The 25,690-nt window shown below is 44.8% G+C and overlaps 1 protein-coding gene across 1 annotated transcript in view; it reads left to right on the forward strand.

The window, feature by feature from the left end:
• ITPR1 (inositol 1,4,5-trisphosphate receptor type 1) overlaps positions 1–25,690 on the forward strand; it is a 161,653-nt gene that overhangs the window by 8,651 nt on the left and 127,312 nt on the right. The window contains exons 2-3 of the mRNA XM_069028468.1: positions 5,877–5,984; positions 9,660–9,730. Of these exons, the coding sequence (XP_068884569.1) occupies positions 5,893–5,984; positions 9,660–9,730 (163 nt within the window). The 5' untranslated portion in view covers positions 5,877–5,892. The remainder of the gene's footprint in view (positions 1–5,876; positions 5,985–9,659; positions 9,731–25,690) is intronic.

Here is a 25,690-nt window from a genome sequence, read left to right on the forward strand (position 1 = left end):
CACAGACTTACCTGGTCTTGGGGGGTTCTCAGATCTGTTAATTTCTGGACAATTCCGCTTATGCCTTTAAGAAGTTCTTTGTGTTTGCTTCTTTGTTGTCTCTCTACCCTTAAACTCTGGTCTTGTTTCTATCAAAAAGTGAAACAAAATTAAACTTCCACTCTGGAGTTTCCTGTCGGCAGTAATGAAGTTGAAACACTTAAGTACGGCTTGAGATTCTATTCCTAAACAACTAAGATAGTGGAAAAGACTTTGATAAAGTGCTGCTCCAGTTTTGGTAGCAGTATGTATAAAATTGTCAGTGTTTATTGAATTGAGCACTAAACCACAGTGAAAATCTGCCAGGGGAGACCTGAGTGCATCCTGGGACTGCGGGGCACAGCAAGGAGCTTTTTTTTTTTTTTGCTCTAAACAAACATCCTTAGAACCATCTTAGAAAGATACAGTAATTTGTATCCCAGTTGCTGGGATTCAAACAGTCGGCAATAAGACACATTTGGGCTTGTTTATTTTGAAAATAGGATTTGCAGTTGCAGGGTAAAGAATTAAAATCCCACGCAAAGCAGACGTGTGAGACATGAAACCAGGGAAATAGCTTCAGATTCTTTGAAAAAGCCTTTTCACAAATGCTTGAGATGAGGGATGGCACAGTGCAGGGATGTTGTCAGAAACAGTCCCCGTGAGGAGGGACTTCAAAAGGGGCCTTGACTCGGCTCTTCAAGGAAAGCAAACTTGCAGCGTCGCTCTTGAAACCTGCTTTTCCTAGCAGCATCGGGAGTGAGATGAGTGATGGGAGAAATTATCATGAAATGTTTACAAAGCATTTGCATTTCCCATTCTGAGAGTTTGAAAAGGCAGCAGTCTCATTAAGGTATTTGATACTGAGCAGTCAGTTTGATTTCGCAGTGTTTTCACTGTTAATCCTGCTTTAACTGCTGGTATGAAATGTGTTTTCATGAGAAAAAGGATTGAATTTCAGGGACTCTATTTAGCTTATCCTGGTTTATTCAAGGCCATTAGGCTGAGTGTATGCTCTGCTTGTGCCCTAAAATACAACTGAGTCCTGAGAGCTGGTGGGAACCATTCTGGGTCTGCAGAGCTTCTTCTCCTTGGGTTTGGGGACAAACAGTGGTCAAGGGCTTGTACAAACCCTTTCTTTGCTTCAGAACTGGTTCTGTTCAGTCCTTTTTGCTGTAGGAAAAGCATCGGGTTCTGAAGATACACACAAGATAATCTGTAGTAAGAAATAATCAGAACTGAGCCCCGGAGTTGTCACTTTCTGTTCAGTCAGAACATTAAACTCGTGATGCTGTGGTGCAGATTTGTGCTCACCAGAGCAGGAGGGGGAAGTCCTGAAACTCCTGAGCTGAACAGCAGGTTTTCCTGGATTTAATTCTCTGCCTGGGTTTAGCTAATGCATGTCCAGATCCAGCCGCAGAGAGTAAAGACCGGCAAAATAACTTGTGAGTCAGTTTCTTGAAATTCACATGAAATTCGTCAGATTTCTATGTTTGTTTATTTATTCTTGGTCAGTTTCTTTAACAGAGACTTGATTTTATTCTCCTGTGCAGATAAACTGTATACAAAACATATTCAGACAGTCACTTTTATATAGACATGAGGAAATAGTCACCAACATAATTATAAAATTTCAGGCTTTCAGGGCTTAAAAAAATACTGTAGGATGTGTTCATCTCCCAGGAATTTTTTGATGTCTATAGGCAGATATAGTTAACTTCTCAATGTACAGTCCACTTTTAGTTCACGTTTCTTTTGTAGTCTGGCAAGTCCTTCTGTCTGTTAAAATTAGACCTTTCAGCTTAGTGGGAAAAGAACATTATTTTTAAAGCTTGGGTTGCTGCTGTTGACATTGCTGCCACCTGAGTGAAGCTGCTTGGAGAAACCTGACTTCATTTTTGCTAGATATTGCTGTGCTTATCAGTGCTTCATCTTTGATTTTTTTTTTTTTTTTAAGTGAGTTTACCTAGAGGGAATCTTGTTTTCCTGCAGTGTTTAAGGGGAAGAGGAGGACAATGCTCCCTGGGTAACACTGCTGTGTTTTGGCTGGAACAGGGTGAATTTCCTGCAGGACTCCCCTCTTGCAAGGCTGGGACAGTGCCATTAAAACTGGGATTATGCACAGAATAGCTGCAAATGCTCTCTTAGGGCCGTCCCCTCCTCTAGTATAAATCAATTGCTCTTGGCACTGGCATATCTAAAATAAATAAATAGTGGGGTAATGGTTGTATTTGTCTATGGAGCACAATTGCTTTTTGAGCCATGAGATTGTGCTGTACCCGTGAGAGCCAGGTACAGGGAGGGTGTGAGGATCCTCCTGTCCTGCACTTCCAGGGACTCCTGATGGTCATCTCCTGTCTGTGGTCAGTGCCTTGTGGAGGGAAGTGTCCCCTCTTCAGCCAGGGGGACGTGCCCAGATGCTCTGACTGATGTATCCAGGAGCAAACCTGTTCTCCTCGGTCCCTGTGGTCTCCCTGGGCTGTGAACTTGGGATAAATGTGCCAAGGCTGACAGATTTTTACTGCCTCCGCTTCTGGCTTGTCCTGCTGAAGAAAATAATCAAAAATGACCCCCACAGAGGTCTGATTTTGGGAGGATTAGTGTGGTCTGCTGTTGTTGACAGCATCTTTTAGAAAAAGGTTCTCAAACTGGGTGCCTGGGAACTTTGCTCTTGAAAACTTTCCAGTTCCACTTTTTGCTTCACATTTCCCAATTGTCTAAGGTAGAAAATACTACATTTGAGGTGGCTGATTATTTAGTGCTTGGTGCCAATAACTGGAGTAATTTTGTTAGTCCCTTGTGAGGAGGCTGTAAAAAGCTTTGAAGCTAAATCAGTGTAGCAATGATTCTCTTCCCTTGTGCGTGGGGAGGCCTGTGGGGTCACTGAGCCCCCCTCTCCGTCTGCCAATCCAGCCTGTCCCTGAGCCCTGGCCCAGCTAAGCAGCAGCATTTCTAAGAAGAAGTGTCAGGGGGACTGGCTTGGGCTATTTGGCTATTAAAGAGTAGATGTAGACAGTGTTCATTTTGACTGTGGGGAAGCCTTAGGATAAATCAGGATTTTATGAGAGGCTCACCCCAGTGGGAATTGGCTCCCTGCTTCCCGAGGTGGTGGAGCATCTCCTGGTATGTTGCAGATGACATCACACTGATGGGTGTTAGAACAGTGTTCAGAAATACAAGAGAAGGGGGAGTGAGGACTCAGATGATGATTAATCCTTGCCTAAGCCTTGGGAAACAAGGTTATTGTAGCCAGATCAGCCCTTTGGAAGACCCAGCTCCAGCAGAGCTGGTGACAGCAGGAGGTGTGAGGAGCACAGCTCTCCTGGCTGGGAACAGGAGAGGCTGGGATTCCAGGCTGCACCCCAACCCAGCTCTGTAGTGATGACTTTGCAAGCTTGCCCAGAAATTCTGAGAGGGGTCTGGTGAGGAGCACAGCAGCTCAATTCACTGAACTGCTGCCAGGCTTCACACGACCTTTCTGCTATCCAGAACTCCGTGATGGTTATGGGTAAAGTTGATAAGCATTTTATCAGTGGAATTGTCAATAAATTGTGGAAGAGCTTTTCTAGGGGTTTGCACTGTCGTGATATGTCAGGGTGACAGTATCATGGTATGTTAGAGTCTTCCTCAGTGAAGAAAATGTAAGAAAATTGAGGCCGTATCCTGAAAAGTGATGCAGGAATTTGCTTGTCCATCCCCAAGGCTGGTTTTGGGCAGTGGTCTGAGATTTTTTTTTTTGGCGAAGAAAAAAATCTCTAATGGAAGTCAATAATTTTGACCTTCACATTCCCTTGGGAACAGCTGTGGTGAACATCTGTCTCCATCTGCCTCTCCCAAAGGAAAAAGTAATCCCCCTCACAGCCTGGAAAGGAAACCTTAATGCCATTGTAGAAAGGATTAATTTGGAACTACCTATGTTTTTTGTTGGCTTAAACAGCTTTTGCTTTGGGCTGCATTAATTCAGGGCTGACCTTAATTTTGAGGGATGAAAATTTTTTAGTCTGACGTTGGTAATTTAATATCCAAGTCAGGAAATTGGGGAAAGTTACATTTCCAGTGCTGCTAATTCAGTCACTCTGCATATTTCTGCATGTTTTGTGGCATATATCTTAAAATAGGTAGCAGTGTTTTTCTGTCCACTTATCAAGAAAGAATGGGAACAGACTGTGTAACATGCAGTGGTTGAAGGACTTGGCATTTAACAAGCAACCTGGAGCCAAAGGGTTTGGTTTTGTGTGCACTCAGATTTGGTTCCAGAGGAGCTGAGACCCCTTTACCTGCATATCAGCCTGGCCTGTTATCTCCTGGTTTTCCTGAACTTGTTTCTAATTGTACCAGTGACACAGGTTTACAGGGATAGAATGTCTAGAATGTGCTCTGACTTAGTAATAAGGAAAGTTGTTATTGTTACTTCCAGCAGCATGGACCCTTTGGGAGTGAGGAGGGAGAGCTGGTTGGAGCTTTTTGGAAGAAAAGTGTAACTTCAGGTTTTTATTGCCCTTTCATAGCTGCAAACATCACCTTTGAGATCTCTGTGAATTTGTCCTTGTTGAGCTCCAACCTTGCTTAACAACCTGATCCTTATGCTTTTGGTAAACAAGGCAATGTCCAGGGAAGAGGGATATTTATCCCTGTACAGTCAGGGCTGTGCTCTAGAATAAGCAGAATTTCCTGCTGCTCAGTTGTTCTGCTCTTAGACCACTTAGAACCTCTCTGGGTGTGATGGGCAGAGAGGGTGGAAGTGTTTTGAGTCCTTTTTCCCTTATCTGTGGGAGCGTGGCCCTGGGCAGTGTTGGCTGGCAGGGCTCACAGCTTGCTGGGAGGAGCAGCTTCGTGCTCCTGCTCTTTGAAACCTCCAGCACAGGAGCTGGTTGAGCCTTTTGAACTTGGTGATCAAAAAGCAGGGCTTGGGAGGACCTCCAGGAAACCAGTAAATGGGCTTGGAAAAGATGTCTTTGGAAATCTGTTCAGGTGGGTTTTTATCCGGGCTCATGTTGTCACTTTGTTGCTGTGGCTGATTGAAACTCACTTTTTTTCTGTATATATATATTTAAATGATAAGTAGGTCCTGTGTCGTTTGAACTTGGGGCTTTAGAGAAAATAAAGTTCTTTATACAGTGGAAGTTGGCAACACTCTGTGTCTGTCTCCTCAGTGTTACATTTAAGCCATCTATTTTAAATCCAGGATTGAAGTATTACTGATTTCACAGGGATTTGGCTTCCTGATAAAGCATTTGACTTTGAAAAATCTTAATCTTTATGTTTTTACATGCCAAATCTGTTGTCAGGCATACTGAGTGGCTCTTCACCTGATTCTGGTTCTGGGCCTGCAGGTGTAAGCAGGAGGCTGCTGGTGTCATGTCAAAATTTTGACATGACCAAAAAAATGTTGCCATAAATCAGGTCAATATTTTAAATTTCTCAGGAGCACCATTCCAGCACAAAGGAGAACCTTTAAAGGATGCTTAAACCTACCTTTAATTCTGGCAAAGAAATGTGATTTAGGCACAAATATGCCTTAAACTGAAGCAGTCCCCTCTCCCTCTGGCAGGTGGGATGGAATGGGTTGGTACAGCTGGACTGAAATGCAGGCTCCTCTGGGACGAATGCCTGCCTGTGAAACAGTCCCACGTGGAATGGGATGCCAGTAGCTGCTTGTTTTTCCCTGGTTTATTTTTCCAAGCAAGCACTCTGGAGTGCTGGGTTTTCTTTAGTACCTGAAATTCCACTGCGAGAACTTGTTCAGTTTTTCAAACAAACAAACAATCAAAGGCAAAGGGTCCTGTTGCTGTAACCTCCTGTGTAGCTGCACCAAGGAATTCTGCCTGATTAATGTTGTGCTTTATTCCTTCTTCCAGGGGCAGTAAGCCAGAGATGACTGACAAGATGTCGAGCTTCCTTCATATTGGAGATATTTGTTCTCTCTATGCAGAGGGCTCAACAAATGGATTTATTAGCACTTTGGGGTAAGAACAGCTGTTCTCTTGTGTTAAAAACCCCGTAAGAAGGACTAGCAGAGCTCAGCTAGCTCTCCTGAGCCTGATCCCAGAGAATACTGGGTAAAGCAAGGGAGCTTTGTGGATAGATTTGGCCCTAAATTTAAAAATGGCCTGAAGTTAATATGGCAAGGTAGATTTTGGGAGGCTGGAAAGTGTATCAATAGCTGTGGTGTGGTTTTATGTCTGTGGTGGGGAGGAAGAACCTTGGCAAGTGAAGGTGTGGGGAGAGGGGGAATGAATACAATCCAATGATTTTCATGTTGTTGTCTGTCCCGTGTCCATCTGTGTGTCCCGTCCTGTCCCTCCCTGCCCCTTCCCCCAGTCAGGGATGGACAGACCCCAGTGCACTCTGCTGACTGCACAAAAGGATGTAGCATAGGCAATGTAAGTAGTTTAAAAAAGAGATGTATCTAACAAAAAAAAACCAAATCCCCGAGCCAAATGGTTTAAATACCAGCAACTCACCACTACAGCTAGTTTGGTCTTAAATTGAGGTTTAATTTGAGATTTCTCCTACAAACAAAATTGTTTTTCTCCCATCAAAGGAGAGCATGTTTTGACCCTTCTGCTTTGCCAGAGCTCTGGAGCTGCAGTGGGAGCTGTGCTGTGCCGTCTCCTGCCCCTGGTGTGCTTCCCACAGAGCCCCTTTGTGCTGCCTTCCACAAGGACACGGAGCAGGTGCTCTGGAGCAGAGCTCCTCTGGAGCAGGGAGCAGTGAATCCTACTCCATTAACCAAAAAAGTAGCTTTTCACATGGGGAAAGGAAGAGCTGGCAGAGCAAAGCCATGAAGTTGGAACGCAGCTCTGAGGAGGGCCAGGGAATGTCTGATCCTGCTGAGGAGGAACCTCTGCAAACATCAGGAGCTGGCAGAGGAGCTGGGTGCTGCCTGGGGAGGAGCCCTTGCAGGGTGAGAAGCTCCAGGAGCACCTCTGCCCCTGTTCCCAAAGGCGTGAGGAGCGCGAGGGCGGGAGCAGCGTGTGGCACACGGGGATGTGCCGAGCGAGGGCCGCACACACAACCTGCTCTTTCTCATTTCCAGTAGCCCTAAGGGCCTCAGGGTGGGTACAGTCACAGCACATTTTTTGATGCCTACAGTCCAGATGCATCTGATAAATGGAGCTCCCAAGCAGGGTACAGAGACAGCATCCTGGTAAGTGCCTCGGCAGGAAACGATGGGCTGGAATCTCACCTGAGTGACTCCAAACTAACTTGTAGGTTTAGTCCTCTAGCTATTAGGATTCTGGAAAATAAGGGGGCAGAGAAGGAAGCAGACACTGAAGATGCACCATGATCTATTATAGGAAAGAGAAGAAAATATGGGATGCTGCCAGAAAGGAAAGAAGGTATGATAAAAGCAAGGGATGTAGTAAGTAGGGTTGGTCGAATAGTATTTGGCGAATGTATTTGACAGATTTCCCAGGTCCTCGTCAAATATGACACGTGCACTCTGCAGTCCTGGATCAGCTGTGTGACGGGCCAAATACTATCTGCTGAACACTGGCAACATGAATTATCCTATACATCTGCCTATTGTTTTTCTTCCCAGTCCTGAAGCGAGTTTGGCAGTAAATAATTCCAGACCGAGTAGAAAGTTGTGATGTCATGTGGAATCCCATACGGTGCATGATGATCAGTATGCAGTGGCTGTGGCTTCTGATGGCATTGCTGAGCAGATATTTTTCACCATGGGTAGTCCTTTTGGACATTGCAGGCCCCAAGCACGTGTATTTCCTAGGCTTGATGAGATGTTCTCATGGCAGGCCTAAAGACACCTCAGTGTTCAAGCCTCCTCTTTGATTTGCTTAGTGCTGTTTTAAGGTAACTGCATTATATAATGGCCACATATCTCTGAGCCTAATTTAAGCCAGAAATCCTAATTGCTATGTGAAACATGAAATGCATTATCATCTTAATAAGCCTTCGTAATCAAATTAGTTTTGTCCCATATTTAATTTAGTCTTTGTCCTGGAGAAAATTAAAGCAGCAAAGGAAAGATTTGGTGTAATTGTCCTCTAGACCATGTGGAGTTTTGACAGTCTGATGTCATAATGATGTGTAATGACTTGTTATGTGGTTACTGAAGGTTGAGGAGCAGACACCCCTCTAATGCTGTCCTAAATCTCTGAAGAATGTTCCTATTTAATATTCCTATGACATGTTGCTTAATCAGAACCTTACTCTTGCTGTTTCCCAAACTCAGTGCTGTCATCATGATGATTACTGGTGTACAACATATCCTCTTTTGTGTTTCTCGCCCTGTAAATTTTTTTCTTACTAGTTTGGGAAGTTCCTCTTTACTTTCAACTTAATCTCAGATGAGAGGGATATATTGCACTGAGGTTATCTGTGTGGGATGATCAGAGTAACCCTTTTCCTTGATATTTTTGGCCCTTTGTTCACCAGAAGCAGGTGCTTCAGCTCAAATGTTAATACTGTTCACGTTGGAGCACCTCTATGTATATCTAGTACTGAGTAGGGAGGAAATCCATGGGGAAAAAGCAATTCACTCTGAATGTTTGCATATGCAAACTTTAGATGCACAGAACTGTTGAGCCCACTTAGTTTCTCTGATCTCTTAATTTTCATGCACTTCCTGATTTTTCTCTAATTGTTGTCTCAAGATGCTCCCTGCATGTGACCAGCCTCTGCTCTGCTCAGGAACAACTCTCATATTCTAGGTCTCAGTCTTTCTCCAGTTGATTCTGCATGAGAATGGACCTCTCAAACCTTTGACCTTGGAGTTTCTACGTTTGTGTAGAAAGCCTCTTTGACAGATTGGATGTAAGGAGCCAAATTGAGTCGTTTACAACCAAATCAACCCCCAAAGTGTTTGGTTACAATTTTACAGGTGCAATTTTCCAGTTTGGAAGCAATGTTTGGGAAAAGCACACTTCCACCTGGATCCAAAGCTGCTCAGGCAGAGCAGTGGGAGCAGGTGCTTCTTAACTATTCCCTTTATTCTGTGGGATTTCAGCTGACCCTGTGGGGGTTTTGCAGGGACAGAAAGCTCTGTCCTGGCATTCCCTCTTGGAATCTCTTGGGTTCACTTGTCCAACTGCCCTGCTTCCTGGTAGAACAGGAGGAGGTTGGATCAATCCCTCAACTCACCTTGTGTTTGGCTGGTGAGCAGGAAGGGTACATTTGTGCCTTCCTTTCTCTCAGGAGTCAATTTTTATTGTGGCAGTGACTGTTCTTGCCATTTCTTAATACCTGAGGGGTCACAGGGTCAGTGTCCAGTTTGCACAGTTGCCACATTTTCCTGTTCTCTATTCATATAAACACGTTTGCAGCGTGACTCAAATCTGTCCAAGAGGCAGGACCTGTCCTGAGGCTGTCTGTCACCTCCCTAGAATATGGGCTGTTCTGTCTGCACCTCGAGCAGGGGACACAAAGGCGATGCAGAACACAGGAGCAATGACTTAATTATTGTCCCACCTACCAGGGGCATAGCTCTGGGCAACAGTAAAAAGTAGCTGCATGCTTCTTAGAAAGATCTGGCATCAGTTGGCATTTGGGGAATGTCTTCTGCTGAAGTGGCCACTCGGATGAAATATTGCAAGTGAACGACTTTGGTTTTGTTGACGAGGATGTCGGGGGCTGCAGGGGGATGGAATCTCACTTCACTGCTCATTTCTTTGCAGCCTTGTGGATGATCGGTGTGTTGTACAGCCAGAAGCAGGTGATCTTAACAACCCACCCAAAAAATTCAGAGGTAAGTCGGTCAGACAGCTCCTTACCCTTCTGCTTAGAAATGATTCTTCGTTCTGTGCAGTGATGTGTAACAATTTCTGGCCTCTGTGCTTTCTGTAGCATATTTTAGTGCCATCTTCTTCCACGAATGACAGCTCATGAAGAAAAATGAGTGTGTGTTGAATGTCTATGGGATTGTGGTGTTTTAACCTGAGTCAGCTCCACCCAGTGGGATGGGGGAGAGGAAGAGTGAGAAAACTCACGTGTTCAGGTAAAGGAGTTTGGCAGATGAAGGAAAAGCTTCACACACAAGCAAAGCAAAAGAATGCCTTTGTGAATTCATTCCTCATTTCCCATGGGCAGGCAGGTGTTGGGCCAAGACAAATGCCATCACTCCAGACACTCCCAGCTCTGCATCCTGGCATGATGCTCTATGGTCTGGGATATCCCTGGAGTTGGCTCTGCCCCCCCAGCTTCTTGTGTACCCCCAGCCCTTGCAGGTGAGGTGAGGAGCAGAGATCTGCTCAGCAGTCACTGAAACATCCCTGTGTTATCAGCAGTTTCCAGCACAAATATAAAATGTGGCTCCACCAGCTACTGCAAAGAAAATTAACTCTGTCCCAGCCAAACCCAGAAACTGAGAAGAAACCTTTGTGAGGGGATGGGGTTGAGGTTGTCAATTGTTTGCCTTTCAGATCTGTCCAAACTTGCAGGATCCCTGGAAATTTCCTTTCTTTTTCTCCATTCTATCACACATTCTAATTACCCAGTACCAAACCTGCCTCAGGGAGGAGGAAAACAAAAAGAAGCAAGTGTTTGCCACAACTCTTGTTGTCTGACCTGATTTGATACGAGCTACCTTGGGCTTTGCTTTCATTCTGCCAGGAGACTTATGCCCAGTGATAGGAAATTAGTGATGCTGCTTTGCACAGTTTGGCAAGGGCTGACTTGTCCAAGAAAGGCCTCAGACAGGAAGAGAAGCACTAACTGGGATTTTGTTTGCAAAGACCTTGAATTCTTTTTCTCACCCCTGGGTTGCATCTTCTAGCCAAAGGATAACTCTGCCAAATATTCTACAGTTCTGATCTGGATTTTATTGTTTCAGATGTAGCAGCAAATGTGTGTCTTGTTTCTTTGAATCTTGTTTCCTTGCTTGTGCTTTGCCTTTATCAGGGCCTCAGAACCATAATTCCATTCAGGTTTGGCCAGAGCTGCAGGTGATGGCCCTTGAAAATCATGTACCATCTGTACTGCTAGTTTTGCTTGCTGTTATTTGGGTGGGTTTGGGGTTTTTTGCCATGACACGGTGTCACATATAATGAAATTCTCCTTTTAAAATATTGCTGAAGTCTGTGAGTTCTTGTTGGTTTTTCTCCCTTTTTTCCTGGAAAACTGAAGAGCTGATAATTGAAACACTAAAGAGGCAACCTGGGGAAGTTTCAGCATTCAGTGTTAAGCTCTCCAAGAAAGAACAATGTTGTTATGTTGAAGCAGAGCCTTAACTTGAGGCATTCTTGATGTTGAAATCATATGGAAGAATAAAGCCAGATTTGACTGAGACTGCTGGGTGCAGAAGGAGGCGGAGGGAGAGAGAGAAAAGAATGAGAAAAAGGCAATTCTTGCTAGCACAGTTTAGGAACTGCAAGTACAGAGAGACATTTGTCTGACATAAAACACCGTGGTTAGACATTGTAAATGTTCTCATATTACTTATAATTTATACAGGGAGAAAGAATGGTGTGAACCTTTTCCAGCCTTTGTAGTTACTTCAGTGAAGCTTTCATGGGGAAGTTTATGCTTAATGGTAAATGGCAACAAGAGCCATAAAATTTTAGCAGGCTTTTGTCTTATTTATACTCATACTTTGTAAGTGTAGTCTGAGATAAAATGCTTTCCATGATAAATATGCTCAGAAGAAGTAATAATGGAGTTCATCACCCCATCTTCTCCAGAAATGGAAAATACCCCATTTTTGTGCAGAAGTTAGATGGGCTTGGAGTAACCTGGAATAGGGGAAGGTGTCCCTGCCCATGGCAGGGGGTGGAATGGGATGAGTTTTGAGGTCTCTTGAACCCAAACCATGTGTGAATCCTACTGGTCATCACAGCAGCTGCAGACCTGAGCAGTGGGGTCAGGCACTGGTAATTAAGAAGGAATGTTCAAAAATCTTCTTGGAGCAAGAACAAAATGAATCAAATGGAAGTGACTTGCATTATACTCTTACAGAGGACTGGGAAAGCATTTCAGTGGTCCTGTGACCTGTTTTGTGTCCCTGTGCTCCAAGGTGTCCAGATGCAGGTCAGTCGCCTCCTGGGATGGACACTGAGCCTGTGACCTTTGGCCAGGCTTGGGGATCTTATTTTTGGTATCATTTTTAGAGAAGTGTCATTCTGAGCTCTTCAGAGCAGATCTGTCTTCTGTGGGCAGATGTAAAACAGTTGTAAATATAAATTTCATGCTTAATCAATGTGAGGAGAGATCTCTAGAAGCAAGATTGACTGCTTAGATATGCATACATGACTCTAAGAAAATTCAGTGTGAAACTCAAGCCTATCTATCCAGTGGCAGAATGGATCCATCCTGCTTTTTCTCCTAACCACAGGTGCTTCAGGATGTAAAAAGTCACGTTGCCAAGGCTGCATTTAATCGCTTGCATCTGGTGGCAGCAGCAAGGCCCTGGTCTAGAGGGTGGGGGATTTTCTTTCTACTTTAGACCCTTGAAATGGAGCAGAGCTGCTGTGCACAAAGTGGAGGGTGTGCACCATCCCTCTGCCTGGAGAGAGGGATTTGGCAGGAATGCTTTGCTGTGAGTATGTTCTGTCACTGAACACTGATAACCTGCTCGTGGTGTGAAAATAGCCCTGCCTGTGTGCCTAAAAACAGCCACTTCCCAGCTGAAATGGAGCTGGGGTTTGTGTGCTAGGAAATCACTGCTTGGGAAAAGATTGGCTTGGAGTTGTCCTGAGGCAAACAGAGCGAGGGAAGCTGGGTGTGCGTTCGGTGGGACAGGAACGTGTGCAGCAGCAGGGCTGGAGTCAGAGCTGGGAGCGACAGAGCCGTTCAGTCTGCAGGGAGGGAAGAGAGCAGAGGGATCCTGAGGACACCAGGGCTGGCTTTGTTGACAAAAGTTGTGGAAAAAGTAGGCTGACAGATGGATCTGGTGGTGGGGGAGCCCTGGAAGGGATGAGGTGCAAGAGGCAGCTGAGAGTCAGAGGCGGTGGTGTTCAGGGTTGGAGTGTGGAGTAAAAGTGTAAATGAGATGGTAAAAAAAACAAAAAGAATTCCAGGGCTATTAGATGGAAAAAAGTGAAGTGCTGGAGTTGGAAAGAACTCCAAAGAAGTTAGTGCAGCATGCTCAAGTTCTTGTGAGTGTTTACCTGCAGTTATTTCACGTGGTAAATGCTGTGGTGTCTCTAGGTCATTAAAACATTCATTTAATTGCTTGAAGGTGTGAAGGCTGATACTTTTTCTTACTCTTCTCCATCCTAACCAGGATTTCATAGCACCTGAGGTCAGTGGTTTGAGGTTGGATGGTAATTATGGTCTAAGATTTCGGTGGATTTTTTTTCTTTCGGGCTTTCTGTGTCCACTTTAAATATGGTGGTTTGGGTGTGTTTGGTTTTTTTTCAAGTACGGCGTTTCTCTGGACCTTTGTGCTTCCAACACCAAATAATTCAAAAGTCCTCTAAAACTGCCTTGCAAAATGTGAAGACTGAAGAGTACATTCATTAGGGTGTTCCTTTTTAAAAATGTTAATGTGCAAAAGAGGTTTTTTTACTTAACTGTTGTAAATGTACTGTGTACAGGTGAGATTCCTGGAAGAAATCCTACTTGTACGAGTCCAAAAAAAAGCAGTGTGGCAGTTCCTTAGTTACCTGCACTTCTTTGAACAGAAAAGACATTTAATGTTTTCATTAAGCTGGAAGCACTGCTCTAATTGCCCTCTTTGAGTGTGACTGTGCAGCTGAAGAGTGGCTATAAATGAATTTCCTTTGAATGTGCATGGATTGATGTGGGAGGTATGAACTGGAGCTGAGCCTCAGCTGGGCTAAAGCCCCGTGTTCCACTGGAAATCACTCCTGCTGAAATGCTCGGGGAGATCCTTATTCTGCAAGTGAAAGTCAGCCCCGCCCGTGGTGGTGGAGTTGCAGCAGAGCCCGGGGCTGGTGATTTTGTGCTGGAGCTGCTGTTCTGGGCTCTATTAGTGAGTTTGACTGTGCATTTGCAGAGGTTTGTGTTCATTTGTACTGGAGCGCAGCCCTGCGCGAAGCCAAATGTGTTTGTTTAATGCAAGACACTGCTACTACAGCAAAACAGTCTGTCTGACAGCCTTCTCAGGAAATTCCTTACAGCTCTTTATTTGGGATGCAGAGCTGTCTGCCAGGCTTCCAGCAGCCCTGCAATAGCTGCTTGAAACTCTGGCAAAAAGGGCACGCACTGGGTTAATTTGTCCAGCAGCTCCCTCCTTCCAGAACATTGTTTTAGTAGTTGCTGGGCAACACTCTTTTTTTGGCAAGATGTTCAAGGAATGAACCCATATCTTAGACTTAAAATACCCTCATGGCGAAGCAGAAGAGGAGTAGTTCAAATTCTGTTTGTTCTTTTGATCCTAATCCATACTGTGCTCCTGTGGCTGGTGCCTCTGCAGGTGTTGGGGGCCAGCCCTGGGGGGCTCAGCCTGGAGCTGCAGCTTCATCTGCAATAGGAGGAACTCCCCAGGCAGCTTCAGTTTATAAATAGATGGGTATAAAAACTGTATTTAGTATGAATTGTGGAACAACTTGGGTTGGGAAGGACCTGAAAGCCCATCCAGTGCCACCCCTGCCATGGGCAGGGACACCTCCCACTGTCCCAGGCTGCTCCAAGCCCCAATGTCCAGCCTGGCCTTGGGCACTGCCAGGGATCCAGGGGCAGCCACAGCTGCTCTGGGCACCCTGTGCCAGGGCCTGCCCACCCTCCCAGGGAGCAATTCCTTCCCAATATCCAGTCACAGTTTTGATGGATGTTCCTGAGTTATCCCTGTGCTCAGCATTGAAGTCAATGTGCTTCTCCCCAGCAGAAATGTTTTATGTTTTGCCCTTCAGAGCTTTGCTGTCGCTGATCTGAAGCCTCCCCACCCCTGCTTTGTGTTACATGAAGGAAACTCCATATGAAGGAAAAATATGAAGGAAATTTGTGATTCATGCAGGTCTGATGGAGGCTCTGGAATTCTGTTGCACATGTACACATTATTTACCCTTATTTAGCCAGGCCAAGCTTGTTTATAGTTTGGCATCAGGGCTGAGATTAAGGGATTCTTTCAGTGGAAGGGTCACATGCATAATTTTCCCAAACACTTCTGAAAATTAAAAAAAAAGCTAAAACAAATAACCAGGTCCCTCTGCCTGTTGGTTTTGGAAGAGGATGAGCAGCATATAGAGTGCCCTTTGTAGGCTGTGGGGTGGCTCAGTGCTGTGTTCATCACGAATTTTTGGTGGGATCATCCTGAGGTTCCTGTGTTCAGCTTCCAATAAGTGGCAGCCTTGAATCCTGGTGCTCTCCATGCACACTTTTCCTGATCTGCTGTGGTGAAAGTGATGATATCAGCTTTTTAAACTTTGATGGGAAATAGCCTGAATTGTTTGACTCTCTCAGCTGAGTTGGAGTGGGTGTTTTGCAGAGGATTGAGCTGGAATGATGGTGAAGAGGCTGAGGTAGACCTGAGCTGCACAGCCAAGTTGGGGCTTCTTTTCCTGTTGAACATGGAGTTTCTAATGCTGCTGAAATGCTTGGATGCATTAATTATTAAGGTGCTTGGATTCCTTTAAGGAATATTTAAACTAGAGTCTAAATACGACTTTTTTTTCCCTCCTCTGATATTAGCAGTTCAAATAGCAGGATTTGTTTTCATGCAGGAAGCAGAACTTTGGGGAGTGTCTGAGTGCTAAGGCCAAAGCTTTCTTGCAGAGACATCCATCTCTTGCAATAGAAACTCTTTTCCAGTTCTGAGATGTCCAAGTCAGATTAAAATGCCTGTGCTGAATACCAGAAGTAGAAAGTGAAGCATAATAGTAAATACCCCCTTACCAACTTCTCTTTTCTGCAGCCAAACATTATAAAAAGAAACAATGATGCCTCTTAGCCCATTTTCAAAAAGAGTAAAAATCAAAATAAGAAGTGTAAAATCAAAAAAAACTTTTAGGTTGTTTGATGGAAGAGAAAAATGATAAAAACAGAGTCTGTTGTTGTTGTTGTGCCTATAATTTTTTTTAATTCAAAATTGAAGCATTGAGCATTTCGAGTAAAAAAAAAATCTTTCAATCTTGCTGAATTAGGATGTAGTTAAATCTAAAATACATTATGCTGCCTTGAGGAGGAATCTTTCAGTATTTATAGAGCTGCACTAGAAAACTGCCAACTGCTTGTACACATTTGAATTTGCTGCCCTTTATAAGATGAAGAAATCCTGAATCCTGTCTCTGAATTGTGAAACTTTAGCCCACTGCAGCCTACATGCAAGCAGATGTTGGGGACAATTGTCACTGCAGCATTTAGGTATTTTTAAAAAGCTGGGAAGTTGGAGGTGTTGCTTTTTCATGTAGACAAGTTTGCTTTATAGCTGCTAAGGCTTGGGACACCCTGCTCAGGGTGGATGCAGGAATCAAAGGGAAGGTTGGTTGGTTGGGTTTTTTATCACAGAGAGTGAATTGGAAAGCTGTTTTTATTTCATTTCCCACATCTCTTGCAGTGGTTCCTTACTGGTGTGTGAAGCCAGACAAGTTTGTGGTGCAGTCAGTAAATATTTGTGATGGAGTACCAGGATATCCCAAAGACATCCTGACTCTGTGGTGCTTTGTTGCCCAGAGCAGCTGGGGCTGCCCCTGGATCCCTGGCAGTGCCCAAGGCCAGGCTGGACATTGGGGCTTGGAGCAGCCTGGGACAGTGGAAGTTGTTCCATGGCAGGGTGGGAATAAGATGAGCTTTAAGGTCCCTTCCAACCCAAACCCTTCAGGGATTCTGTGTTGATGTGCTTAGCAGAGATAATGAATAAATGACTGGCTAAATAATTACTGCTTTAATCAAGGTGGTTTTGGATACTTTTTTCCTGCATCCTACTGGTGGCATACCAAGATCACTGGGAAGGGTCTGTGTGGCACTGATCAAGAGTGTCTGTCCAAGTTGGTGTGGCAGAGTTGTGGGCAGGAGGAGCTGGCTCTGTGAGGCACAGGCTGCAGAGATTTGCTGGGCTGTGTTTCCCTGCTGCTCTGTGCCCGGAGTCCTGTGGCCAAACATCTGCCTGCCAACTCCTGGGTTTCAAGTGCTTTCATCTGGGATGTTTTGCATGGAGATGAAGGCAGAGCAAAGCCCCTTTGAAACAGAAAGTGCTATTAATATGCATAACTGGAACACTGTGTGAAACCCAATCTGTTGGTTCAGGTACAGCAGAGGAAGGAGGGGGGGGATTTATTTGAAGGCCTGGTGAGAAGTTTGGTCCGTGCACTTGGTCCATCAGCAAATGTGGGTGGCAGTTCAGTCCTGATGGGCTCTGAGTGGGACAAGGGGGGTTGACTGTGCCCTAAAATTGAAGAAATAAGCAAAATGCTGTTTTGAACATTCATTCTCAACTCTTGAAGGTCTGAGCCTTTTCCCCTGTAGAAAGCTCTCAGGGTATTTCAGGTAGGATCGAGGAAGGGATTGCCAAAAAGCAGTGCTGAGCTATTAAGTAGAGCAGCTCTGTTAATAAACCTGGTCCCAACCTTGTAGACAAAAGAATACTGTGGCTTTGTTGCCATAGTTTCAGTGCAAAATCTGACCTTAGCTACAATAACATTCGGTTAGAAAGAACTAGCTAATCAGTTTTCTAAAATTAGTGTGTTCCCCAGTACATAAGCCAGTATGAACAGGATATTTAATGAAATATTATACTTAGTCACAAGAGCCCAAGGGAGTGAAATGCCTTGATGAATTGTGGGGGCGGGGTGACATTGGTGCCTATCTTTTAATATAACAAAGTTATTAAAATTGGTGGCTTGCTTAATATTTAGAGTAGTCAACTGTTGTGCTCTTCTGTGCTCCCCATCTCTTTTGCTCTGTTCCTTTTGAAAGGCTCTCAGAGTCTGTTCTGTGAGCTGGGAAGATTGAGGTGCTGGGGAGTCTCATCGATCCCAATTACTTCCAGAGGACCTTCAGGTAAACTGCAGAGTGGGTGTTGTGCTTTCTGCCAGCACAGCCCGAGTGCTCTGCAGGGGAAGGAGTCTCACTCGTTTAGAAGGATGCAGACAGATGGATAATGTCATGAATTGTGTGGAAAAACCCTGTGTGTGAGAGCAGAAGTCTCCCAGGTACTGGGAACATCTTGAGCTGTACACTCACTATCTAAAGTGCTGAGAGACTTAAGGGAGAGCCTCAGGTAAGGTCTGGGGTGTAAAATCCTGCTGGCAGTCCAGAACACCTCACTAAGAGTGTATTTATTGTGCCCAGGCTCACTGACCCTGGCCCTGGGTGAGATTTTATCCAGCTGTGGAAACCTAGAGCCAAAGAGTTGTTTCTTTGCAATACAGGAGCTATGATGAATTATTGTTTTCTTATGTGCAAGTTGGTTATTTGGGTGTAAATACAAAATAGGCAGGTCTGGGGTGGGAGGCTGGGTGAGCTGGTCTGTTCTCCACTGCTGTTGGAATTGGAGTTCTTCAGAGCTGTGTTCACCTACTGTTGGGTGTTTGAGACACCCAAAGACATGGGAAGAGGTCTTTTAGACAAGGATCATCTAAATGATGCTTCCCAATTTGATGGGAGCAGAGTGAGTTACCAGTGCATCATCACCCCTTGTGGCAGGGCTTTGCAGTTGAGGTTAAAAGTGCTTATATTCAGTCAAAAGCAGCTGTAGTTCACTTAAAGACGTTCCCAGGACTTAGCTGTGGGCTGTGCTGGATGTGTGGAAGCACAGACATTCGGTGCCAAACGCTCTCAGGTTTGGTTCAGAAAAGCATTTTCAGCTTGGAAGTGCTGGCACTTGCAGGGCTGAGCTGCAGGCACAGCCTCTTGGCTCCACTTGGCTTGATGATTCCTGATGAGCCCACAGTCAGGGATGGTGTGATCCATGCTCCTGGATCATCCAATTCACATTTAGATTTGCATCTTGATGCTTCAGGAGTTTTGGTTTTAGGTCTGCCTTCCCCAGTAAGCTTTAGGGAACCACACCTGGCCTCTTAAGCTTTTCCCCCTTGACATTTCTCTGTGGCCAGGTTTGATTTCCTCTTATCCCTTGACTTGCTGTGGTCATGAGGTGTTTGGTTGTTCAGAGGGAGCAGATGAGTGCACTGTGACACCCCTGGGGAGCTCATCTGTGTCAAACTCTTCAGAGAATCTCTTTGTTTTCATCTCCCTTCTCTTGCTTTTAGGGCACAGTGAAGTTCTGTGCTGCTTGCAGTCGCAGTAAATTACACTAAAAACTTATTTAAAAGATAATGCTTTATATTTTGAAATGAGTTACAATTCAAAAATACATTAATTTATTTACTTTAGAAGACAAGAGATAAATATGTAAAGTCCCCATATCAAGGAGGCCTTACAGGTGCTGTGTCCAAGTGCCACATGGAAGTCATTAGTCCAAGAGGAACCCAATGCAGAAGTTAAATAATTTCACTTCTGATTTTCTGGGCAGCCTGTTCTTCACTGAGCAAGAGTCCTGACTGCAGTGGTGGTGTCTCAGGGAAGTAAAGTGTGAGTACTTGTGTTTGAGAGCAGTCAGGAGGAAAGTGCTGAGGCTGCCAGCATAGCCAGCCATAAAAATGTGCTGCGAGGGAAGCCAGACCTTGCCAGGTGTCTTCAGCAAACAGCCTGTGCCACTCACATCTTCCTCCCTTCCCACACTGCTGGAGATGGAATATTCTGCCCTTCTCCTTGCAGGATCTGGATTCATCCTTCAGGATGAAGTGTAGTACTTAATGTGTCGACACCTGAGTGTGATTCCTCTCCCTCAGTTCCTGCTGCAGTTCTAGCACCTCCAGCTGCATTCTTCACATTGCTGGGTGGAGATCAAGGTGCCAGTGCTGATCTGTCAAGCTCCTGGTGATTTGGGGCCTGAGCGTATAAAAACCCCCAGTCTTTCCTGCCTGACTTGAAAGTTTGTGATCCAAACTCCAGAAACGACGAGCTGTTGGTGAAGGTTCTTGTCTCTGAAAACTGCTTTGCATTTTTTTGCCATCCAGAGAGGAATTCACTGCTGTGAGGTCAGTCTTGAAAAGCACCAGTTTACTGGATCTTTAGGAATAAACTGTTTGTTTCCTTGCTTGGCAGCTGGCTGGCTGAGGGGTAGGGAGTAGCAAAAATCCTGGATTAGCTTTGGTGGTCCCTGACAAATGTGTAAAAGAAGCCTTATGTCTCATGTGAGTGTGGAAACACCAGAATAGCCACTACAGATTGACACCGAGCGCAGTGCTCCTTGAAAATTTTATTCTAATGAACAACTCTTCAGTCAGAGAGGGACTTACGTGTTAGGGTTAACACTTCTTTATTTCTAATTTGAGAAAACAGCCAGCACTGAGCCCTCAGTGTTGGCAATTATCATCTGTTTTGATTATGTAATGTACAGAAGTTCAACGAAAACATAACTCCTTGTGTTGTGGTTGAAGAGCCTTTCTGTAGCTCTCAGTGAGATGTTCAGAGTAAGAAATCTCCTGCAAGCTCTGACAGCAGAGAAACCATGACAGTGCTGAAAACACTGCTACAGGATCCTCCACTGCCTGAACCAGAGCAAATTATGCCTGAGCTGGGTTTCATTGAGGATACAGAGCTGTGCTATGCAGAAGCAATCTGGTAGCACTTAGACCTTGCATTTAGTGAATGTCAACCCTTTTATTTGTCGAGGTTAAAAATTATACAAGGAAAAAATAAACACAGAACTTGCAGGCATGAGGAAGTGAGTGAGCTGGATGAGGGAGCAGCCATCCTGAAAAGGAAAAAATCTGAGCTAGAGCTACAAAAACGCTTTCCCTCCCCTTTGGAGCAGCACGTGATCTCCAGCCAGCACCAGTTGGCTTTGACCAGCCCTGGGGGCAGAGGTTTGGGCTGGTGGTGGCCCAGCACTCTCTGGGACCCAGTCCAAAGGGGCTGGTTTGGGTTTGGGATTCCAGTCCACAGCTGCTCCTGCTGCCATAAAGCTGTGTTTTATTGTCAGAGAAAGAGGAATAAATCTCAGCATTATTAGAACGTAACCAGCACCAGTGTGGAAAGAGGAAGAGTTCAGTCCCCTCTGCAGACCTCTGCAGGGGGGAACAGGACCAGAGAGGGCTGAGCTGCATGTTGACACTGGTGTTTTCCCAAACTCCTCCCCAAAGCAGGAATTGCAGTGCTGATCTGGCAAATGTTCCACACTCAAAGCTTTGGTTTACCAGCACCAAAGGCCCCAGAGAAAGCACCAAGTGATGGATCTGTGATGTTGCCTGGTCACAAGCAGCTTCAGCACTGAGCCTTTCTCAACTACAGCATTTTCATGTACCTTTAACTGGATTTTTATGGCAAATGCATCCAGGTGCCTTTGACTTCTTGCTCATGTCTTAACATCAGTACTGAGCGAAGAGGCTTTTTGGAGCAGACACTTTCGTGCAACTTCACTGAGGGTTGTGTTGACTTACTTTGTTCTGTCCTTCAAAAGTGCATTTTCCTTATTGATTAAAAAGCAAATAATGTGTCCCATACTCAGGTGATTGCTACAAAAACTGATCAGAACTTGGGGTCCTGTAAGAGTGATTTGATCACCACATTTTCCTGGAAAATTACAATTGTGTCTTTGCTGTAGGAGCATTTGGCAGTGTTATGGTGGCTCCGTGCCCTGCATGTGCTCTGTAGGGAGAATAATCTTTCCCTGCTGGAAAGTGCATCCTCTCTAAATAGGAATGGCAGCACCCTGAGCTCCTGCCTTGGGGATTGGAGGTAAATCTGAAGGCAATATAGATTTTACAAATAACGTTCTGGCTTGGCATTGACAAGCTTTAAAATAAGTAAAGAATTTCTATCCTCCCACTCCCTGTCAGGCAGATGGCCTTGGTCATGAAGAATGACAATGAGTAGAAGATCCTTCAAATATGATTTATAAGATTTAATCCCAAATATAATTTTTTCCATATGCAGCCTGTCATGTGCTGAAAGTTTTTTGTGTTCTGTGAAGATTTGGGAAACTTGACAGATGATAATTCTGCGTTGGGATCGGAATTTGCCTGCAGAGAACTCTGGGCTGTAACAGCTTCTTTGTATTGCAGTCTCCTTACAGGTTCATGTATATATTTCTGTATGGAAGTATATACAAATAAACATTGTAGGAAAAAGGAGTACAGTATCTAGAGATGATCTTACATTTATATTTAATTGTAGTAGCTTATGCTATGAACATCCACCAGTATTTCACAGCAGCTCTTTTTAATCTTAGTATTACGGTTGACATTTAATTTGTAGTTATTATCTGATGCAAAACTAACTGAGAGGATGTGTTTTCATGTTTATTTTTTAGTATTTAGGTGCAGTTACCTTGAAAGATCAGAAGGCATCACCACAGCTGCTCGCTGTTCCCAGTCCTCAGTGCTGAGCAATACTGGGAGGACCTTGAAGGCAGAGGAGTAGCAGGGAGAGCTGTAAAGGGAAGAAATGCAATTAGTTCTTTGCTTCTGTGGAGTGTTTGATTGAGGGGAAACCTTGCAGCTGCACTGAGGCTGAACTGCTTCAGGGTGTGTTTCCCGAGGGGTGTCACAATTCCCTGTGCTGCCTCTGCACCCCGAGCCAGCACCCACTAAATGGGGAGAGGGCATCACGTAAGGATGGGAGGGAAAACCTTAGCAAGGTTTTGAGATGTGGAGTCCACATGGGGTTCTTATTCTTCCCACTGATGAGTAAAACAATGTTCAGAATTGAACAGGAGAAAATACTCCGTTCTTGCAGCTTCTCCATGAATCCCTTACTGAGAAAGAATACAAAAATATCCAAGCTTTTCATTTTCTGTAGTTCAGCAGAAAAAAGAAGCACGACCCAAAACCTCAGTGAAAAAGTAAAGTTCTTGAGAGGAAAGAAAAAAATCAGAAAAATTGGTTCTTGTTTCCAGACACTTTCCAGGGACAGGGAATTTTTATGTGCAGAAATTCCTTTCTTTCAGCTTTCAGTGTTAATTCCATACCTGATGGCTGCATACATTTGTGCTGTACTGAGGATCTTTGTGATCCTTCACTGAGGTTTGCTCCTGCCTTAAACCAGGAAGGGATTGAGGGGAGCTGTCTGCATCTCACTCTGAATTAATTCCATCTTGCTGTACCTTGTGTTCCCTCCAGGTATTTCCAATGTTTACATTTTCTGTTCTTTCTTGTACCTTTTCTGTGCAGAAACTACTGGATTTTCCTGTCTGCCCTGGGTTTTTAGAAGTCTGCTGAGCCTGGTCCTTGCTCTGATGTTTAATGCAGGATTGAAGTTAAACACTGTGTTGGGAGCTAGATATCAAAGTAGTCAAAAACCAGAAATAAAAGGAAAAAAAGTGTGAAGTAAAGAAGCTGCAGCCTCAGACTGAAGAACTGGAGAACTTTAAAAGAAAAACTTTAATCTGTCAGAGATTTTGAAGTGTTTGTCACTTAATGTTCCTTCCTTCAAGTCCTGGTTGGAGGCTCATTTCAGAAAACCACAATGACTCAGCTACTTTGAATATCTGTTCTGTGGCGCGTGTTGGAAGCTCCCAGAGTTTCTCCCGCCTCCAAATGTGGTTTTTATTGGTGGATAATTCACTGGCAGTATCTTGTGCACTGTGCTAATTTAAACCATGCTTCCAATATTTAGATTTTTAAAGTGTAAAGGCATAGTGCCCTGATATTCTAAGTAGAAAGGGGAACATTTGTTTATAAATATTTATTATTTTGCAAGTGTAAAGGTAAGCTTATCTAGATTTTTGTTCCAGATAAATGCTGAGTTCCTCTGTACAACACTAAATGTTCTTGAGGGTGAGACTTGCCTAGTGCTGTGTTTTGTGTCCTCACGCTCTTTGGGAATGGTATGGAGAGAGTTGGTTCATGGCAGAGCTTTTGCTGAATCAGTCAGGTGACCTACTGAGAGTTCCTGAATGTATCAAAAGGAATTTTTGAGCAAATCCTGTGTGAATACACACAAACCGGTTTTGTTTTGTGAAGGAACCACATGGCCGTGGTTGGGCTGCAATAACCTTTTTATCCCCGTTTAACACTCAGAAGCCTGAGGATGGTAGGAATAGGTGATAGGGACTGGATATTTGTGATGATTGGAAAAGGAAGGTGTCCAGTGGAACAGCCTTTCCTCAGACGTGGATCCACAGGAATTTTCACCATCTGAGATGGAGCTCTGACAGGCAGCATCCCGTGAGGGTTTGCTGTGCTGGGTGCCACCACCATCTGCCAGGATGGGCTTTTGGGATTCCCACGGAGCCAGTCCAACCTCTGGGTTGGAATTTCTACAGTGGCCGAGTGGCTGAGGCGCTGCCCTTGCTGTGCAGCGATTCCCGGTGCCAGCGCCGTGCGAGGGCTGAGCGCGCAGCAATGATCCGCGTCCCTCGCTCCGCGTTTCCCCGGTGTGCGAGCAAGTGTTGCCATGGAGGAGAGCGTGGGGTGGGAGTAGGCAGGAACCAGCTGCCTGAGGGCCGTGCTGGGAGCAGTGGGGGAGGATCCTCCGGCAAGGCTGCTCTTGCAGGCAATCCTGGGAACTTCTGCTGTCCAGAGCTGCGTGCGTTCCTTGGGGAGACAGATGGTTTGAGGCGAAGGGTGGAGCTTTTATGTGAGCAAAGTGGCTTTCCCTGCACTGCTTGGGAGGGAGGAGGTGAAGAGCTCATGGGCGTGGTGGCCTTCATGGGCCTTTGGGTTTAGTTGAGTTCCTTGTCCATCCTGTGTGCATTTCTGCACTGTTTGAACCAGTTTAAAAAAGACTGGCTGTGGCACTCGGTGCCGTGGTTTAGTTGATGAGGAGGTGTTAGGGCACAGGTTGGACTTGATGATCTCAGAGGTCTTTTCCAACATAGCTCATTCTGTGATTCTGCCCCTTCAAGGGTGTGCAGAACAACTCTGTTACTTCTTTGAAAGTCCTCTGCAAATTTTTAATCTAGCAAGAGGGTGTTCTGATGGTGAACTGACGGATCCATCTGCTCCATCACAGTGGGTTTATCAACAGTTTCAGTTTAAACATTTTTAGTGAAAAAGTTGATTTGTGTATGTAACAGGCATATGGCTTAAGGCTTGTACTCAGCAGCTGTTTGGGTGTATTTATTAGTAAAAGTACCACGCAGGGATGTTTGACAAGAAAATCTTGGTCTCTGGGGTGAGCTTGGGGTGTTTGAAGTCACTCAGAATCCACGAGCAGCCCTCGAGTGCAGGCTGGGAGCTTTCTCAGTTTAGCGGTCATTCGTGTCCCCAAACGTGGGACACGGTGTCTGAGAGTGTGGGCAAGCTGATGACAACTTTCTAGACATGTTACATCAAAGAAATGGAGATAATGTGCATGAAAATTACAACACTTGGCAGTGTCTGTAGTAGTGCGAGTTCAGGGCTGCAATAGCAAATCTGCTCCATCCCTGTCTGCAGCACTTTGCTGTCCCTACTCTGCCCTGCTGTCACACTTCCAGCCTCAATATTGCCTTGTAAAAAATACAGGATTATTCTCACAGTATCATAGAAGCGTTTTGGCTCAGAAACTGCTGTGCAGTCCACGTGGTTCTCTAGCAGCTCATCTGTTTCTCCTCAAATACTGAGTTTTTGTAGCGTTTTTAACCATATTTTCAATGGCTTCACCTTGTAAAAAAAAGCCTTCAAAGTCTTTGGAATGAGCAGTAGGGGAAATCTGTAGAGTGGAAGTGCTGCCACAGGGCACCGGTGACACTTCTGTTCATTAATGGTTCTCTGTGTTTACCAGAGCTGAAGATGATGGAAATACAATTCACTGAGTTTGTGCCAGCCAGTATCTTCTGTTTAGACCCATAATCCTTTCTTGAAGAAGTTTTTCGTTTCACTTA

The sequence above is a fragment of the Aphelocoma coerulescens genome, chromosome 12, assembly GCF_041296385.1.
Source record: "Aphelocoma coerulescens isolate FSJ_1873_10779 chromosome 12, UR_Acoe_1.0, whole genome shotgun sequence".
Taxonomy (NCBI): domain Eukaryota; kingdom Metazoa; phylum Chordata; class Aves; order Passeriformes; family Corvidae; genus Aphelocoma; species Aphelocoma coerulescens.